We start from the raw sequence: 20,812 nt of genomic DNA, 5'->3' as shown, positions 1-20,812 counted from the left end.
TTGATCTTTGCTATTGTTTTCTTTGTTTCTGTTTCATTTATTTCTGCTCTAATGTTTATGATTTCTTTCTTTCTCCTAACTTTGGGTTTTGTTTGTTCTTCTTTTTCTAGTTCCTTTAGGTGTAAGGTTAGATTGTTTGAGATTTTTCTTACTTCTTGAGGTAGGATTGTATTGATATAAACTTCACTCTTAGAACTGCTTTTGCTGTATCCCATAGGTTTTGGATTGTCGTGTTTTCATTGTCATTTGTCTCTAGGTATTTTTTGATTTCCTCTTTGATTTCTTCAGTGATCTCTTCGTTATTTAGTAACATATTGTTTAGCCTCCATGTGTTTGTGTTTTTTACGTTTTTTTCCCTGTAACTGATTGCTAATCTCATAGCATTGTGGTTGTAAAAGGTGCTTGATATGATTTCAGTTTTCTTACATTTACCACGGCTTGATGTGTGACCCAAGATGTGACCTATCCTGGAGAATGTTCCATGTGCACTTGAGAAGAAAGTGTAATCTGCTGTTTTTGGATGGAATGTCATATAAATATCAATTAAATCTATCTGGTCTATTGTGTCATTTAAAGCTTGTGTTTCCTTATTGCTTTTTTTTCTGGATGATCTATCCATTGGTGTAAGTGAGGTGTTAAAGTCCCCCACTATTATTGTGTTACTGTCGATTTCCTCTTTTATAGCTGTTAGCATTTGCCTTATATATTGAGGTGTTCCTATGTTGGTTGCATATATATTTATAATTGTTATATCTTCTTGTATTGATCCCTTGATCATTATGTAGTGTCCTTCCTTGTCTCTTGTAACATTCTTTATTTTAAAGTCTATTTTATCTGATATGATTATTGCTACTCCATCTTTCTTTTGATTTCCATTTGCATGGAATATCTTTTTCCATCCCCTCAATTTCAGTCGGTATGTGTCCCTAGGTCTGAAGTGGGTCTCTTGTAGACAGCATATATATGGGTCTTGTGTTTTTGTTTTTTTTTAATTAATTAATTCATTATTTATTTTTGGCTGTGTTGGGTCTTCGTTTCTGTGTGAGGGCTTTCTCTAGTTTCAGCAAGCAGGGGCCACTCTTCATCGCGGTGCGCGGGCCTCTCACTATTGCGGCCTCTCTTGTTGCGGAGCACAGGCTCCAGACGCGCAGGCTCAGTAGTTGTGGCTCACGGGCCTAGTTGATCCGTGGCATGTGGGATCTTCCGAGACCAGGGCTCAAACCTGTGTTCCCTGCATTGGCAGGCAGACTCTCAACCACTGTGCCACCAGGGAAGCCCTGGGTCTTGTTTTTGTATCCATTCAGCAAGCCTGTGTCTTTTGGTTGGAGCATTTAATCCATTCACATTTAAGGTAATTATCAATATGTATGTTCCTATGACCATTTTCTTATTTGTTTTGGGTTTGTTTTTGTAGGTTCTTTTCTTCTCTTGTGTTTCCCACTTAGAGAAGTTCCTTTTGCATTTGTTGTAGAATTGGTTTGGTGGTGCTGAATTCTCTTAGCTTTTGCTTATCTGTAAAGCTTTTGATTTCTCTGTCGAATCTGAGGGAGATCCTTGCCAGGTAGAGTAATCTTGGTTGTAGGTTCTTCCCATTCATCACTTTAAATATATCATGCCACTCCCTTCTGGCTTGTAGAGTTTCTGATGAGAAATCAGCTGTTGACCTTATGGGAGTTCCCTTATATGTTACTGGTCGTTTTTCCCGTGTTGCTTTTAATAATTTTTCTTAGTCTTTAATTTTTGTCAATTTGATTACTTTCTGTCTTGGTGTGTTTCTCCTTGGGTTTATCCTGCCTGGGAGTCTCTGCGCTTCCTGGACTTGAGTGGCTGTTTCCTTTCCCATGTTAGGGAAGTTTTCAACTATAATCTCTTCAAATAATTTCTTAGGTCCTTTCTCTCTTCTTCTTCTGGGATGCCTATAATGCAAATGTTGGTACATTTAACGTTGTCCCAGAGGTCTCTTAGGCTGTCTTCATTTCTTTCCATTCTTTTTTCTTTATTCTGTTCCATGGCAGTGAATTTCACCATTCTGTCTTCCACGTCACTTATCCATTCTTCTGCCTAAGTTATTCTGCTATAGATTCTTTCTAGTATATTCATTTCAGTTATTGTATGATTCATCTCTGTTTGTTTGTTCTTTAACTCTTCTAGGTGTTTGTTTTTTAATTCTTCTAGGTCTTTAAACATTTCTTGCATCTTCTCGATCTTTCCCTCCATTCTTTTTCCAAGGTCCTGGATCATATTCACTATCATTATTCTGAATTCTTTTTCTGGAAGATTGCCTATCTCCACTTCACTTAGTTGTTTTTCTGGGGTTTTATCTTGTTCCTTCATCTAGTACATAGTCCTCTGCCTTTTCATCTTGTTTATCTTTCTGTGAATGTGGTTTTCATTCCACAGGCTTCAGAATTGTAGTTCTTCTTGCTTCTGCTGTCTGCCCTCTGGTGGATGAGGCTATCTAAGAGGCTTGTGCAACCTTCCTGATGGAGAGACTGGTGGCAGGTAGAGCTGGGTGTTGCTCTGGTGGGCAGAGCTCAGTAAAACTTTAATCTGCTTGTCTGCTGATGGATGGGGCTGGGTTCCCTCCCTTTTGGTTGTCTGACCTGAGGCAACCCAGCACTGGAGCCTACCCCGCTCTTTGGTGGGGCTAATGGCAGACTCTGGGAGGGCTCATGCCAAGGAGTACTTCCCAGAACTTCTGCTGCCAGTGTCCTTGTCCCTGCAGTGAGCCACAGCCACCCACCACCTCTGCAGGAAACCCTTCAACACTAGCAGGTAGGTCTAGTTCAGTCTCCTGTGGGGTCACTGCTCCTTCCCCTGGGTCCTGATGTGCACAGTACTTTGTGTGTGCCCTCCAAGAGTGGAGTCTCTGTCTCCCCTAGCCCTGTCGGTGTCCTGCAATCAAATCCCACTAGCCTTCAAAGTCTGATACTCTAGGAATTCCTCCTCCTGTTGCTGGACCCCCTGGTTGGGAAGCCTGACGTGGGGCTCAGAACCTTCACTCCAGTGGGTGAACTTCTGTGGTATAAGTACTCTCCAGTTTGTGAGTCACCCACCCAGGGGTTATGGGATTTGAGTTTCTTGTGATTGCGCCCCTCCTACTGTCACACTGAGGCTTCTCCCTTGTCTTTGGATGTAGGGTATCTTTTTTGGTGAGTTTCCAGTGTCTTCCTGTTGATGATCGTTCAGCAGTTAATTGTGATTCCGGTGCTCTCACAAGAGGGACTGAGCACATGTCCTTCTACTCTACCATCTTGAACCAGTCTCATCTGTTTTTCCCTTTAAATGATGTCAGTCTTTGCTTCATTAATTTTGAGCTCTGGTATTAAGTGCATACATACTTAATGATTATGATTATTGTCTTTTCTTGATGAACTGGCCATTTTATCATTATGAAATATTCCCCCTTTATGTTTAGTAATACGCCTTTTCTTGAATTCTGTTTTGTCTGGTATTGATTTAATTACTCCAGCTCTTTGGGTAGTTATTGTTTGCATGGTATGTCTATTCTTTTATGTTAAACCTATCTGTGTCTTTCAGGTGTATCTCTTCTAGACATAGAGTTGGGTCTAGTGGCCTTTTAGCTATACCTTTTTCCATTTTATATTTTAGTGGTTTCTCTAGAAATTATAACTTTTCATGGTTTACTTAAAGTTAATATTGTACCACTTCAAGTGAAATGTAAGAACCTTGCATTCGTACAGTTCCATTTCCCATCATTCCATCCTTTATGCCATAGTTGTCATTTTGTATTTCCTCTATATATGTTATAATCCCTATCCTATAATGTTAGCATGTTTGTTTTCAACAATTATATTTTTCAGTAAATTAACAGAAAAAAATAATTTTTATACTTAGCCACATTTACCATTTATTCATACTTACCAGTTTGAGTGTTTTTCATTTATTTCTGAATATCTAAAATTTTATCTGGTATCACTTCCATCAGTTTGAAGAACTTCCTTTATCATTTATGGTATGAATCTGCTGGCAGTTAATTCTCTTAGTTTTTGGTTTATCTGACAATGTTTTTATTTCACCATTGGGTACTGTGATTTGTGATTTTTAAATCTCTCCAAAGCACCGACTCAGGTTTTATAAGCACAGTCTTGCTTATTCAACACTTTCTGATGGATTTCTTAAGATTTTCTAATATAAGATCATGCTATGTGCAAACAGAGATCATTTTACTTCTTCCTTTCCATCCTGGATGCCTTTTATTTCATTTTCTTGATCCACATAACTTTTTAAAACAGCATTTGTCTCCTTGCTTGTTTACATATTTATTTTTGTTTGTTTAAAATAATACCTCCTCTGACCTTTGTAGAAGCCTTTGGAAAAAATTAGTGAAATCATGGAGGTTATGTATGTGTATGTGTAATACCACAGGGTCATTTCTCCAGAATAGCTTTGGTTGTATTGCTTTGTTTCACAAAACAGATTTGACAGCATCTGCAAATCCAAAGATGTAAGATTTGAAGTCATCACTCATTATTAAAATAAAATTAATAAGCTCCTATTTATATTTGCATACCTTTTTTTGAAAAGTCCAACTAAAGACAATAGATTCACTTTAAAGAACAATTATATAGGATGAATCACTGTCTGTGTTAAAATTATAGGATGTACAAAATAGAATGATTCAGGGTAATGGTAGCAAAGGAAAGTGCAACCTAGTGGTTAAAGAAAAAAAAGATAAAGTGTTTCTTTCAAATGACTTCAAACCATTTCCTGGGATGTTTAGTCTCTCCATAGAGTTCATGCCTCATTATCCTTGTTAACAGAGGCAGTGGTACAAATTATACAGTCTTATCTGATATCCAAAAATATGTTTGGTTTTGAGATAGATGATATTTGGCATTTATTTTGACTTCTTAGATTGTTTTATCTGTGTAACTTTGGAGTCCCTGAGTGTAAAAGATAGATATCTAGGGGAAACTGCCCTAGATTCATACTAAGTAAGAGGAAGAAGCCAAGTGTATTCATTTCCCAGGGCTGCTGTAACAAATTACCACAAACATGGTGATCTAAAACAACAGAAAGTTATTTCACAGTTCTGAAGCCCACAAATCTGAAATCAAGATGTTTGCAGGGCCACACTCCCTCTGAAGGCTCTAGGGAAGAATCTTCCCTTGCCTCTTCCAGCTTCTGGTGGCTTAGTCACTCCTTGGCTTGTGGCTGCATATTACCAATCACTACTTCTGTCTTCACGTGGTCTTCCCCCTCCTTCTCTCTTCTGTATATCTGTGTGTCTATCCTTTTTGTATCTCTTGTAAGGACACTTGTCATTGGATTTAGGGCCCACCTGGTATCATCTCAAGATCCTTAATTACATCTGCAAATCCCCTTCTTCCAAACAAAGTCATATTCAAAGTTCTAGAGGCTAAGATGTAGGACATATCTCTTGGGGTGGCCAACATTCAATGCACTGTAGCAACCAAGACCTAAATATCACTCATACATAGTCCACAAAGTAAGGCAAAAATAGAAACAAAAAAGTATATGAGTTTAATTTACCGTGAGAATATTTGTATTGTCTGTTTAAAAACTCATTTTTGGGCTTCCCCGGTGGCGCAGTGGTTGAGAGTCCGCCTGCCGATTTAGGGGACACACATTCATGCCCCAGTCCGGGAAGATCCCACATGCCACGGAGCGGCTGGGCCCGTGAGCCATGGCCGCTGAGCCTGTGCGTCCGGAGCCTGTGCTCCGCAATGGGAGAGGCCACAACAGTGAGAAGCCCGCGTACGGCAAAAAAAAAAAAAAAAAAAACTCATTTTTTTAAACCTAATTATACTCTTTGCATGGCTAACTTATATTTCTTCAAAGAGGCCTTCCCTGACTACTCAATATAAATTATAAAAAAACTAACTATATTGTCTGTAGCTTTTATAGTTTTTTAAAAAAGAGGCATTAACCTAAAATCTTCTGCCTTCACTACTGTCATCAATTCCTATCCATAAATTACAGACATGGGCTTGAATTTTCACAAATATGACTTATCAGGTAGAGCAGAGACTACTAACTGTGATATTTTGTACATAGATAGTAGGCCCTCAATAAATACTTATTAACTGAATTATGCCTCATCTGTCCAGCAGCTCAAACAAACAAAAGTAAGCATTGTCCTTGATTCTGTACTCATTCATCCCCATATTTATTTCTTCAATAAATCCGTGTCCCTGCTTCCAAAACATCCTGAATCTGACTCTGTTTCTCCACCTAGCCTACTCTAATCCTGATCTCTTTACCTAGGCTTACGGGGCTCCATATGTCATGGCTCTTATATACTCTTTGAGTACATCAAATATCACTTTCTTACCAGTTCACTCCATTCCACATGTTCTTTTATATTCTAGATATATCAAGTTCATTCCCACCCAAAAGCCTTTGTTCGGGCTGTTCCTTCACCTCAAGTGCTCTTTCCCAGGATCTCTGTGTATTTGGCTCCTTGTAACTCAGGTCTCATATAAATCACTTTCCTGGTAACTCCATCAGCCTGTATCATAGGCTTTATCACTACCTGATATTTTCTTGTGTATTTATATGTGCATTTATTATCTGTCTCTGTTTACTAGAATGCTTATCTGTCTTGTTCCTGGATATATTCCCTGTGCCTAGGACAATATCTGGGATATAGTAGACACCCTATAAATATTTGCTCAATAAATGAATGAGTGAATGAACATCTTGATAGATGTGAAAAAGACATAGGATCTCAAGCCAATAACCCCTCACCTTTGACAGTAGACCCAGAGAACAAACTCATGTCATGAATTCACTGTGTACTATAACCCCTATCTTTTAGACTTAACATACATTTCACCTTCATCCGAGCTTAAGGGGGTCATGATATCAGCAATGTTAAGTGATGTACTGCAGGGTGCATGCAGAGACTAGCCTGTGCTTGGCTACCGTTCCAAGTTCCTTCCCTCTGCCAGATGTGCCTGTCTTCACTTCCTTTGCTCTGCCAGATGTGCCTGTCTTTTGCAGGCTCTCCTTGCACTCTCCCCTTTGCTTTTAAACATTCCTGATCCTAATAGTCATACTAGTGATTTTTCCATTCGTTTGAGTTCTATACCAATTCTCCTTCCACTGAATCATGGAATTTCACTGCTGAGATGAATCTTAGAAGAGAGGAAGAAAAGTGTAATAGTTAAGAATACTGGATTTGAATCTTGGCTCCATCATTGACTAGCTGAGTAGCTTTGGGCAATTTCTGAATTTGGTTTCTATGTTTTTAGAATGAGGATAATAATATCCACCTCATAGGATTGTTCTGAGGATAAATCTACACAAAGCACTTAACCTTGTGCCTATCATGCAGTGAATGTTTAATAAATGCCTGCTGCTTCCATTATGAGGTTGATGATATAACCAGATTTAGTGTGGTTCATCCATTCATTCAGCTAGCAGCATAGGCACTATGCTGGGCACAGGGTTCTACTCTCAAGAAGCTCATAGTCTATTAGGGGAGAAAGAAAAGGATACAAGCTGTTCACGTTGTTGTGATAGGTGCTAATGAGGGCCTCTGACCCCTATGAGGGGTGGGGAAAGAGTGAGGCAGGGGTTGGCACAGGAGTACTTTTGTCTGCCTGCTGCTCTGTCTCAGCTGTCTTCATTTTTTCCCAAAAGGTTAGGACCTTCAGAAATTGGCACCTTTTAGAGGCCCTGGCACTCTCTCTTCCTTGGCTACTTTAGAGCTTGCAAACCTGTCTTTAGACATAATTTAGTACAGAATTTCTGAAACGGCATCGTGAAGGACATTATATACTGCAATATGTTAATGGTTTTGTGGGTTTAAAACAAAACCCAAAAAAAGTGTTCCATGGTTCAAATAAGTTTGGAAAATGCCAGGTTATACAGAATTTCTTCCTGCAGCACTACTCCTGCCAACTTTTTAATATGCTAATGTGCATTATTAATCTCCAAGAGAGTGATATAGTTCCCAAACTTGACTTGCCTCAGAATGTCTTTAACAACTTATAGAGCTAATGTTCCTCAGAACAGTTGGAGAACCCAGGCAGGTGGCAACTGCAGATTTACATTCCAGCGTGATGTAATCCCTCAGAGTGAAAATGCCAAATTTCATTGTGGCTATCTCTTTAGTTCTACGTGGTTCATGTGAGAATGACAACTCTCAGGCAAGAATGACATGTCTTTGTTGAATTTTGACCATTTGGAGAAAGAACCTTTCTGCATGAACTATAGTACCTTTCTACTATAGGTCATCTCTTTTGTTTAGCACTTAAGAGGAATTGGTTCTATTGCTTATTCATATACATACTGGGCATAAAATTAGATATATAACCTCTCAAGGGCTGTCTGAATGATTTACCTAGTCTGCTGAAGAAGGTAATGGAAAATTGAACATGGGTCCTTCCCCATGGCATCCTATGATGGAAGAGTTAGAAATTATTTGAGTTGGAGCTCTAGAATGAGCTATGGCCTGTATGACTTAGAGTATTCTTATTTCTGCCAAGAGAATAAAAGGTTTCTAGGTATGGTAAAGCCCCATTATAAGCACTTTAGGATATTAGAGATTTGGGAAACTTGTAGGTTCAGTTGTGTCCCCCGTGTACTTTGAACTATAATACGGGAAATAATCACACAGATATAGGCCATGGCCTTTAGTACTCATGCCCCAGCACAAGCCCACTTAAACTGAAAATCATAATTTATGACATGGTTGTCCTTGATCCTTTATAGTTGTCCTATACATACAGTTTACCTTATTACCTGACAAGCCAAGAAAATAAATAGTAAAACCTGTGGCATACAGGATACTCTCTGCAATCCCAAGTATTTTTACTGAAAGTTAGGTAGTATTATCCCCCATTTTATGAATAAGGAAATATAAAATGAAACAGCTTACTCTTGGTTACCCTGCTAAGTAGAGCTAGAATTCAAGCTCAGGTCTCTCTGATCCCAGTCTGTGTTCTTTCCACACCATCATGTTGTCTCTCAGTATATCCCAAAATGCTGCTGGAATTTGAAAATCATTGCTGAAACGCAATCCAGGAGGAGACAATGCAGGTTCACCATTTTGAACTGTGGTTCTCAATAGCTTAGGGAAGACAGGCTCTAGGCTATTTCCTCCCAGTTCCCTTTGGCTAAGAGTTGACCATTCTTGGGTGAGAATAAAGTCCTTTTGGTAAACTATGATGTTTTGGAGTTAGTGTCCTTCTCTTGAAGATGAAATATGACATTTTCCCCCTACAATTGTCTCTTCTGTTCAGGACCAGGTTCTCCCACTCAGACATGCTCTGACGTCTGTAATGCATACACTACAGTGACACAGACTCTTGGAGTGGTCTAATCTAGCTTCTTATCCCACACAGGAACATCTTAGTAGACACATCTGTGTTCTTCACTTTTCTGACCATATTACTTTTTTTTTTTTTTTTTGCGGTACGCGGGCCTCTCACTGTTGTGGCCTCTCCCGTTGCGGAGCACAGGCTCCGGACGTTCAGGCTCAGCGGCCATGGCTCACGGGCCCAGCCGCTCCACAGCATGTGGGATCTTCCCGGACCGGGGCACGAACCCGTGTCCCCTGCATCGGCAGGCGGACTCTCAACCACTGCACCACCAGGGAAGCCCTATATTACCTTTTGGTGAAGAAACCAATACACAAAAGCCTAAAGTTACTTAAATAAGGTCATGTAGCAAGGAAAGTTAGTATCCCTTTAAAGGATACCACAGAACAGAAAAGACATATGTATATACTAAGCTGTCAGTTTCTGAACATCAAATTATAGGATATACAGATGTGGATGGACTTCTCAGCTTTTAACGATCCAGCTGTTCCTCATCACCTCTACTCATTGGTGTAGCAATACTTTGTTATACTTTTAGAGACGATTCCAACATCTAGCATTTATTGAGAGCTAAGTATATGCAAGACATTTGTAAGCATAAATTTTGGGTTTAAACTCAAACTTGATTTTGAGTCCCTATTACTCACTAGCTTTGAACTTTGAACAAATCACTGAAACTCTCAAAACCTCAGTTTCCTGATCTGTAGAACGGTGATAAAGGCTACTTGCCTCAGGGCTATTGTGAAAATTAAATGAGATAACCCTAAATTACTATACTAGATTGAAATTATGACTATACACAGCCGCCTGCTCTGTTTTCAGCCCCAAGGTACTGACTTTCCTCTGCCTGTTTATCTTATTTTTTTAGTTAATTAATTAATTAATTATTATTATTATTTTGGCTGCTTTGGGTCTTCATTGCTGTGCGCGGGCTTTAGTTGCGTCAAGCGGGGGCTACTCTTCTTTGTGGTGCGCGGGCTTCTCATTGCAGTGGCTTCTCTTCTTGCAGAGCATGGGCTCTAGGCACATGGGCTTCAGTAGTGTGGCACACAGGCTCAGTAGTTGTGGCTTGCGGGCTCTAGTATGCAGGCTCAGTAGTTGTGGCACACGGGCTTAGTTGCTCTGCGGCATGTGGGATCCTCCCAGACCAGGGATCGAACCCATGTCCCCTGCATTGGCAGGCAGAGTCTTAACTACTGCGCCACCAGAGGAGTCCCAAAAAGTTATTTAAAAAAATAATAATCCTAGAACCTGATGAGGCTTAATTTTGTTCTCTTAGAAAGTAGTATCTACTGCTTTTTTCAGTACTTTTTGAGATTCGTATTAGTTTAGAAGTTGTAAGTGGGTTTTTTTTTGTATTTTTTAAATAGGAAAATTGGAGCTTTTAGTTTCTCCTAAGTTTCATCATTCATCCAAAAATTCTTGAGATCATTGCTTTCAGAAGGCATTATCATTATTTAACTTCTCTGTTCCTAGGAATATCTAAGCAGTATTAATATCTCTAGTATCCACAGCATTCAAGGGGGAATTTTCTACTGGACTGTAAACTCTTGAGGACGAGAACAATGTTTTCCACATCTTTATGTCCTACTCTGAGCCTAGAAGAATTATGTATATTTATGCGGTAGATATTTAATTAATGTTGAATAAATGAGTGAATTAATTCTAAACATGGTCAGATCCTGAAAAGGATGCTAAAGCTCTAATAAAAGCCTAGGGTGAGGGGGAGAATGATAGGAGTATGACACCTTCCCATGTCATTAATTTCCTTGACACATGGGCAAGTCACAATTTCTCTGACCTCAAGTTAGAGTTATACTAATTATCTCCAAGCGTTCTTCCAGATTTGAAATTCTATAAATAATCAGCTTTTTACTGAATGTTGTAATGTTTTAAGGGACATGTTATAGCCTAAATATCGAAATCTGTGTGAAAATGAACTAACTTATAATTATCAGATACATTTGAAATCAGAGCAAGGCTGTTGAATTCCCAAGAGAAGCGTGGCAGTTTTAATTTGTTTTCTTGTTAAGAAATTTAAACCTTAATTAGATCTTGGCTAGTGCCTCTATAAGAGCTAGTTTATGGAGCTTGGTATAGTAGTTGCAGAGAAGTGACAGTTCCATAAAATATACCTAGAATGAGTGTAGCTGTATATAAAGTATGATTTGAGGAACGTCAAAAGGACATTCCCAACCATAAATACCTTCCCTACTTAACTTTCTTGCTTATAACAAATTACTACAAATTTGCAGCTTAAAATACCACCTATTTATCCCCTAGTTTCTATAAGTCAGGGTCTGAGCATAGCATAACTGGGTTCTCTGCTCAGAGTCTTAACAAGGCAGAAATCAAGACATCAGTAGGACTGCTTTCTCATCTGGAGTTCATAGTCCTCTTCCAAGCTCACCTGGGTTCTTGGCAGAATTCATTTCCTTTTGGTTGTAGGACTGATGTCCCTTTTTCTTGCTGGCTGTCACTCGCAGCAGACTGCTGCAGTTCCTTGCCATGCGGCCCTCTCACAGGCCCTCTTACAATATGGCAGCTCACTTCTTCAAAGCCAGCAGGAGAATCTCTTTCCCCAGTGTACTGAGATGGGTTCTTATATAACTGTAATCATGGGAGTGACTATCCCATTACCTTTTCCATATAAAGTAACCTAATCACAAGAGTGGTATCACTTCCTATTCACAGGTCCTGCCCACATTCAAAGAGAGGAGATTTTACAGGGTGTGGGGATGTTGAGAACCATCTCAGAATTCTACCCACCATACCAGAAATTACCACCATTCTATTCTTTGAGGACTTCTGAAGATATGGACATTTTAACTGATCTAAGCCATGTTATCTAAAAAGACGTTAAGAATGGCAGTCATAAAATTTTAGGGCTAGAAAAGAGCTTAGAAATCATTTTACTTAAACCCTTGCTTTATTCTTTTAACCTCTTTGTTTACACTTGAAGGAAAATGACTTGCTCAAATCACAGCTAGTGCGATGCAAAACTGAGACCAGAGATTCAGGTTCACTCACTTCCATACCACTGTTCTCTTTAGTACACGGGATCGAAGGACCTAGAGAATTCTACTGGGGACTCAGTGCTTTTATGGGAAGGCAGAAATAGGGAAAAGTTCACAGCAAAAATGTATGGGAGAGCATCCCCAGACAGCCATAGAACGAAGGCAGGAAATGGGAATGTCATAAAGACGTGTGGGGAAGAGGTTATGGGAAAAAAGCTCCTATTTTATAAATTCTTCTAAAGTTTGTGGAGGCAAGCCCCTATGCTTCAGTTTGTTATTGCATTTTGTAAAAACATTTATGTGTGAAGAAGAGTGTTGGCCAGGATTTCATTCATTTAAGACAAAGTCATCAATTTTTTAAACACAATTATTCATGATGTAGGCAGGGAAGCTCAAATTCTGAAAGAAATATTTGCTTCCTGAGGCACTTTCTCTGCAGAGACCTGATTTTTTTCCCCTAATTTAAAGTTACTTAGCAATTCTAAAGATTGATTCTGGCTTAACTATATTGCTTTGAATATGTTGTGATTTAGTAAAATTATATATAAGTACCCCAAGGAGGAAGGGAGCTGCTTTAGGGATTCATGATTACCACTGGGGGAGAGAGGAGAGTGAGGGTAGGATAAACTGCCAAAACATCCTCTTAAATAGATAAGTGAGAACATCAGCCAACATTACATCCTAGTGTGAAAAGGATCAGAAAGGAATTATACCAACTGGTGAAGTATAGAGATTACTTTTTAACGCATGTGCTGCTTTTGGGGGGCTTAAGGGGTTACTACCCTTAGAAGCCTCTGAAGGTTTTATAAGACACTTGTTAAGGTGAAGAGTATTTAGCCTTTTGGCATAATTTCAGCAAACTGAACTTAAATATCTCAGTTGCTTTCAACTTTAGCCATCAGAGATTCAGACTCTGTTGAAGCTGACCACCCACAGCCCACCCATAGCCCACCAAAGAAGTCATTTTGTAAAGGGGGGATAAAAGGCACTTCCTCCTCAAGACTGAGGTTCGAGTAATATGAGGAAGTGGTTATCTAAATAATGATACATCCTCTTGGTGGAATACTATGCAGCTGTTAAAAAAGAACGGTTTGTGTATTGGAATGGAATTATTTCTTAGATATATTGTTAAATGAGTCAAGCAAAACCATTTAATATACCACCATTTTGTGGGAAAAAGTGAAGAATAAATATTTGATTTTATATCTATAAAATATTTCTGGGGAAACTGGAGATATTGGTTGCCTCTGGACAACTAGGGGGCAGGGGTATAAGTTTGGGAGGGAGATTTCAGCCCTTTTGTACCATTTGAATTTGAAACAGCTGAATGTATTATCTAATGAAAAATAACTTTTTAAAATAAAAAATAATGAAAATTTAAAGAGTCAAAGAGGGAAAAGCAAGTTAATATGGTAAATTGGTCTCCGAATAAGACCTGGCTGTGTTATAAAGGTTTCCCTGCAAGGAGACTTGACTGGCCCCCTGCAAAATCTCATCCCCACCTGCACCTCTGTTCTAGCTCTCTAATCAGGCATTAGCATCCTTTCCTGCTTTCAGTACTTTACTCAGACCCCCTCCCCCCATCACCTACTATTGTACCTGCCAACTCTGGAGCAGTATGTCTCTTTAATCCTTTAGAATTAGGATCCAAAATGTACCTCCAAAGAAGTACAGTCTATTCCACTGTGACCCATATGTGTCCGTTAATGTCTGATAGTTCTCCTATGTACTTCTCCATCGTAATGGTTTGTATAGTTTCCCCCACTGAACTGTGATTGCCCTCTGAGCATGGCACCTGAAACCACTGCCTAATGGTACTGATAGAAATGCTTGCCCTTTGTGGACAGAATGTGTTGAGCGTTAATGACGCCAGATACAATACTGGACAATGGCAATAAACCTTACTGTAAATCAGTTTTACTAGATTAATCATGTAAGCCCATTGAAGCAGTCATCTGGGATGATGCTCTGAGATTCAGAAAACCTGACCACAGGTTTTCTCTGTGGCATATACCAGTATTTAAGAGCCAGGATCACCAGCATCACCTCTGACGGTGGACTGCCTGAGCACACAGAGGGGGTCAACCTGCCTGCAGCTCAGAAGCACCGTGCAGAACACAGAATTGTTATATTTTTCATTATTAGTATACTGCATTGCTCTTGGCTCCTTAAATTGCTTGTCATCCTAAATATTGTCCTTTCCTCCCCACCCACACCCCCTCAGTCAGGCTGAAATGTGTATGTTGTATTAGCCAAAGTATCTTGGAAGAAGATACTGCCAAGAAAGGACAGGTGCTTTTTAAAGGAAAATCCTTCCCCCGTCCCTGCCTTCCCCGAAGCCATCTAGGTATGGATTTAAGAAACTAGGACCGACCTCTGCATCATAAGCCCTTCCAAAGCTGAAGCAGAAATGTCTTCCCTTACTTAACCTTGGCAGTCACCAGCCAGCTTTTGATTTTCTCCACTGCAGTCCAGGAAGACAGGAATAATCACATGGCCGCACAGCTAGAGACTGTCAACCCAACGTGGCATATCACCTTTCCAAACATCTTTGCATTAGGAAGAGACAGGCAGTTCCTAACTGGGTCACACTGTCCGTAGATCTATCTATGCATCAGAGGTATAGAAGCTCCCAGGGCCACCTTTGTTTTATATGCTTTTCACTGGGTTGCATTTTAATAAACTTCTTTAAGTTCTTAAAATTGTCAGTATGCATTCCAAGGGAATGCTAATGTGTAGGGCAATCAGATCTGTGGTCAAACTATAATGCTGGCTCTTCACAACCCCTAGTTGTTACTCAGTTATTCGTCCCTGCCCACTAGCAAGGAGTAATCCCCAACTTGGCTTTTCTTTCATCTGAGCTCTTTCTCTTGTTTAGAGTGACAGATTAATGGGAATTCCCTGGCGGTCCAGTGATTAAGACTCCGTGCTTTCACTGCCGAGGGTGTCGGGGAACTAAGATCATGCAAGCCATGAGGTTCGGCCAAAAAAAAAAAAAAAACAACAGAGTGACAGATTCATGGGGGGATCCGTTGTCCATATAAGGGGTCGAGTGGATCCAGTGTGTATAGGGAAAAGAGCATTGGCTGGAAGTCAGAAGACCCTGATTCTAGACCCAGCTGTGCTACTAGTTAGCTTTGTGACCCTGAGCAAGTTATTCAAATTCTCTGCATTTTACCTTTCGTCTGAGGTCTCTTCCAGTTCTAAGATTCTGATTCCAAGTGGATGTCTGGGCTCTTATCCCTCCAGAACTCTCCTTTCCTCTGTTCAACTACTGTTGTGAATACTTTTATGTAATACAGCTTCTGACATTATAGTCACACAAACTCAGTATGAGTTTCTGTCTGAGGCTGAACTGCCCAGTCATGGACTGTGCCAGCGAGTAAATTGGGGGTCCTGGCACAATTCAGGTTCCGCCTGGACTTTTCAAAAAGCCACATGGTTAACACATTTTTGAGTGCCAGTTCAGCACGCTTCTGCAAATTCCTTCCCACCCCAATCTAGTAGAAACCTCCCAATCTCATGTCCATCTATTGTTCAGGCAGCTGGACCAGATTTGTACCAAAGGAATAGGTAGGCCTTGGAAACGTAGGCTTCTCCAGGGTGACTTCATGCTCCATAGAGACATCTTTCAGATTAGAACCCCAACCATCAATCAATTAGCATCATGAAATAAGGGAGGCCCAAATTCCAGTACCAACAACTGGTCTGCATGGAGAAGTTGAGATCTGGGGCAGAGGGGGTGAGGGATTGCTCTCCTTGCTGTGATTTAATTATGGCTTTGTGGTTCAGAGATGTGGAAGCAAATCTGAATGAGCCAACTCTCAGGACCAGCTGTCAAGCACTTGGCTTGTAATCTGCTGTCATCCGACTTGTCCCAAGTGCTCTTGGCTGTACAGCTCACCAGCCAGTATAATGTTTGTTTCCTCCACTGCTCTGATTCACACCCTGGGGGCTTATCTGAGGATCTTGAACTGTGAAAGGGCACCCCAGCCAGGCTCTTTGCTGGCTGGTAACATCCCAGTGGTTTGAATAACTTAGCTCCTGTAGTACAGATGGCATCAGAGCCCTCTCCATGTGAGATGGAACATATTCTGTAACTGTTCTGTCAAGAGATGGTATTTGTAATGAGGGATTCCTGACAGTGGCTTCCAAAAGTCCCTGTTCTACAACCACTTAGTACCACTTTAATGAGCTTTCCACTAAAAAAAAAAAAAAAAAAAAAAAGCCAAGAGCTCTCACTGACATTCTTGGATATTATTTAGTTAATGGTTTATTTAGAGGAAAGAGTCTATCTTCATGGGGAAAAGGATAGGCACTTGGAGCATCAAGAAGAATTAGCACTACTATATAGCACCGGGAACTCTACTCAGTGCTCTGTGGTGATCTAAATGGGAAGGAAATCCAAAACAGAGGGGATATATGTATATGTGTAGCTGATTCACTTTGCTGTACAGTAGAAACTAACACAACATTGTAAAGCAACTATACTCCAATTTTAAAAAAAGAATTGGCAATAGGCACTCTGCCCTGAGAAAATGGAACTGGGAAAGAGAAAAAGAGGGTAGTTATCAGTTATAACAGGTGTGGTATTGGTGTGAAAAAGGCATGGTTAACAAACATTGGCAGAGAAAGGAATGGTTAACATAAAGCATTCATGTTTATCTACATAGAACAGGTTTTGAGCTACTTCTCAGGACACATTTCTGTGGCCGCAAAGGGTAATTCAGTAAATGATCACAGTTTGAGAGCATCCAGTGTTTTCTGATCTGATTCGCTTTTCACTGAGCAATCTTCTGTGGTGAACTGAGTTTCCTTAGTAGATTTTCCTACTGAGAAGTATAATGGCCAGCTGTCATCAGTTTAGTTCTCTTAACAGTTACTATTTTCATTGTAAATTGGCCTTCTGGTTTCTCCTCTTTCCCCGGGCCATTTAGTTAGCAGGAATCAGTTCTTCCTGAGCCGACTGAGAGAATCAAGTGTCTAGACCTACGAGGCTAAGTTTCTAAACCCTAGAATTTCTACAGTCTAGTAGAGGCCCCATCTCCCCCATCAGCACTTAACCACATCTCGTGAACATCCACACAATAATATATTCTGCTTAAGTCTTTTAGTTCCAGGGGATGTTGATTCCTCTTTCACTCTCGCATCCCGGGAAGAGGGGCGGTATGAGCAGTAACCTAAAGCTGCAGGAGGAGGAATCTGACTCTTCCCGCTCTCGTGAGCAGCCTAGTCCCCCTCCAGCCAGAGGCTGTGGACACTAAGGTACAGCCCAGCTTGTGGCCTTTATACCTTTCTTCTGCCCTTCGCCACACAAGATCTTCAGCTGTTTCTGTGTACCTCCACCCCTATCCCTCACCCTCAGATTCTAGAAAATGCCAATAAACCATTCCTTGCACTACTAAGCCACCTCAGCAGCTATCCTGTGGCATCCCGTCATTTGAATATGAGAATATTATACCTAAAGAGATCAGGTGACTCCACCACAGCAAGTTGATGGAGCCAGGACTAGAGCTCAGGTCTTGTGACTTGCAAGCAGTTTTTCTACTGTGTCTCCTTGCTCCTCTGCATTGTTCTGGCTCCACCACAGCAAGTTGATGGAGCCAGGACTAGAGCTCAGGTCTTGTGACTTGCAAGCAGTTTTTCTACTGCGTCTCCTTGCTCCTCTGCATTGTTCTGGCATTTGTATCAGCTGACCTCAAGGGCCCTGTGGTGAATATAATGGAGGCTATAGAGGTGAAGTGAAAGAGCAAATGCAGAAAAAAAATGACAAGAAAGAACTGAAATTATAGGAATGAAATAAGCAGAGAAGGCACACTGCCTTTAGTTTAAGTTCACATTGCTTCTAGAAGAATCTAATCTGAGGTTTATAGATATGAACACTTCGTTGCTGGTTGGTTCATAAATAGAAATTCATCTTTTTCTTTCCTCTGAGTTTTACCTCACTTAAGAGTGTGTCTATAAGCAATAACATAATTTATAGACGTAGCTGGACCAGGCTTGAGGATAAATGGCAGAGAAGGCAGGGGAAATTGCCTAGTCCCTCCTGGCTTGTTTTTTGTGAGAACCCAGTTCTCACGTGATTGCTAGTGTTTAACAGTAAATGTCAGAGAAAGAAAAAATGGCAAGAGAGAAGAGATTTTCTGATGAGATCTGGAAAAAGAAAAAAAAAGAGAGACTGTATTGATCTAGTGAGATGGGGCCACTGCTTCTCCCAAGTGGCACAGTTGGGAAAGACAAAGTGGCTGATGGAAAACCTGTTGGGAGGAAGGGCAGGAGCTCAGCCATGCAGATTCTCCACTGTCAGTCAGTAACGGGTGGGTGAAGCCTCAGTGCACTCAGACAAGTCTCCTTGTTCCCCACTTCCCCATCCTTTCTCTGCCTCATTATTTCCTTGACTTTTTGTTATTGTGTTCTTTCCAGTGGGAGGGAAATGCCAAGACGGAGACTATCAGGCATTCTTTATTTTTTTTCAAGGCACTCTTCTGGTAATAATTCATTAGAAAAGCCACCACTGCATGCTGAAGACTTCGAATTCCATCCTTAAATATTATGTGGATTTTCACTTTTTAAATTTTTATTGTGGTAAAATATATATAACAAAAGTTGCCATTTAAACCATTTTTAAGTATGTAAGTCAGTGGCATTAATTACATTCACAGTGTTGTACAACCATCACCACTATTTCCAAAACTTTTCCATCACCCCAAACAGAAAATCTGTACCAATTAACCACTAACTCCCCAGCCCCTTGTAACCTCCAGTCTACTTTCTCTATAAATTTAGTATCAGGCATTCTTACTTAATTATATATACCTCCTAGATTGTGGCAGCAGTAGAAAGAAAATGGAATCTGAAGTGAAAAGGAAAGGGGGTTATGGATTAAAAACTGAGTTATCATTTTCTTAAATGTGACGTAAATACACTTGAAAATTTTTTATTGTGACTGAATAGTTTTATCCTTCCATTCAGAGAAAGCAAAATGAAAGTCCCTCTGCTGTGCTAACTCAACATCTTTCTTCTTTCAGTAACCATGCAGCAGGTGGCCAGGACAGTGGCTAAAGTGGAACTCTCAGATCACGTGTGTGATGTGGTGTTTGCGCTCTTTGACTGTGATGGTGAGTGGGGCCCTCTGGAGTCCAGCGGAAAAACCAAGCCTTACTGCCCTTGAAGTAGACACTTTTATGATGGAGCCAGCTCCTTGCAGCCAGCTCCAGGGTACCAGCCTAGACTGCTTCAACTTCCCCATTTCCCACATCAGTAGCTCAGCCCTCAGACTCATGACATTGAGAAATATCACCCCTGGTCCTGGTTTGTGTTCTCCATTTCTTCTTATAATTCTAATTTGCCTGTAGGCCTAAATTCATTTATGACCCTAAGGATCCTAAAAATAAAAACAAGGGAATTCCCTGGTGGTCCAGTGTTTAGGACTCCCCGCTTCCACTGCAGGGGGCACGGGTTCGATTCCTGGTTGGGGAACTAAGATCCCGCATGCCGTGTGACACGGCCAAAAAAAAAAAAATTAGACCCAGCTTACTGCTTAGTAGATAGGAGCACTTGAATATTTGAATGTCTCTAGGAAGAAGATGGTACTGGTCACTCCACCACCCAGGGCACATTTCAGTCATTTACAACCCATCATAGCATTCCAGCTGCACACTAAGGTCTGTTGTGTCTGTGAGCACTCTGCAGTTTATTTAGCCCATTTAAGAGATCCTGGTTCTGCTCTGGCCTTATTTCTCAGCTATGTTGGCTGATACAATGATGATAATATTAACAATGGAGGCTCACAGTTTTTTCTCTCTCTTTTTTTTTTTTTGCCTTAAATTTATTTATTTTTACTTTATTTTTATTGGAGTATAGTTGATTTACAATGTTGTATTAGTTTCAGGCATGCAGCAAAGTGAATCAGTTATACATACACATCTATCCACCCTTTTTTAGATTCTTCTCTCATATAGACCATTATAGAGTACTGAGTAGAGTCCTCTGTGATATACAGTAGGTCGTTATTAGTTATCTCACAGTTTTTTCATTGCTTACTGTGAGCCAGATACACTGTGCAAGCTGCTCATTTAAGCCTCTGACACAGGAGTAGTTATTAACCACATTTTACAGATAAGGAAGCTGCAACTCAGAGAGGTAAAGGAGTTTTCCCAGGATCACAAAGGTAGTATTAGATAGCAAATCCAGGATTTGAACCAAAAGTGCACTGCCCCCCTCTGAACTATATGACCTCCATTCCCTGTCTCACAGCCAGGATTCACTGTTCATCTTCTTCCAGGAAGCTAGGCTCACAGAATTCAAGAACAGATCAAAAGCTCCTGCATGTGTGAAACCTTCCCTTTTAATCCCAGCATAATGAATCACTCTGTTTTTTTTATTCCTTAACTTGGTTCAATTTGTCCGCATTGCTGCATGTTACACTCCATCTCTGTGTATGTGACTTAGTGTCCCTACCAAATTGTGGGCTTTTTATGG

The 20,812-nt window shown here is 40.4% G+C and overlaps 1 protein-coding gene across 3 annotated transcripts in view; it reads left to right on the top strand.

Annotated features, from left to right (window-relative positions):
- The window catches only part of MICU1 (mitochondrial calcium uptake 1), a 200,659-nt gene that overhangs the window by 174,410 nt on the left and 5,437 nt on the right, over window positions 1-20,812 (top strand). For all 3 annotated transcript variants that reach the window (XM_060127064.1, XM_060127063.1, XM_060127065.1), the window contains one exon: window positions 19,360-19,449. In XM_060127064.1, coding sequence (XP_059983047.1) covers window positions 19,360-19,449 — 90 coding nt within the window. The remainder of the gene's footprint in view (window positions 1-19,359; window positions 19,450-20,812) is intronic.

This window comes from Lagenorhynchus albirostris, chromosome 16, assembly GCF_949774975.1.
Source record: "Lagenorhynchus albirostris chromosome 16, mLagAlb1.1, whole genome shotgun sequence".
Lineage (NCBI taxonomy): Eukaryota > Metazoa > Chordata > Mammalia > Artiodactyla > Delphinidae > Lagenorhynchus > Lagenorhynchus albirostris.
The sequence above is the reverse complement of the archived record's forward strand: the minus strand, read 5'-3'. Positions and strand labels throughout refer to the sequence as shown.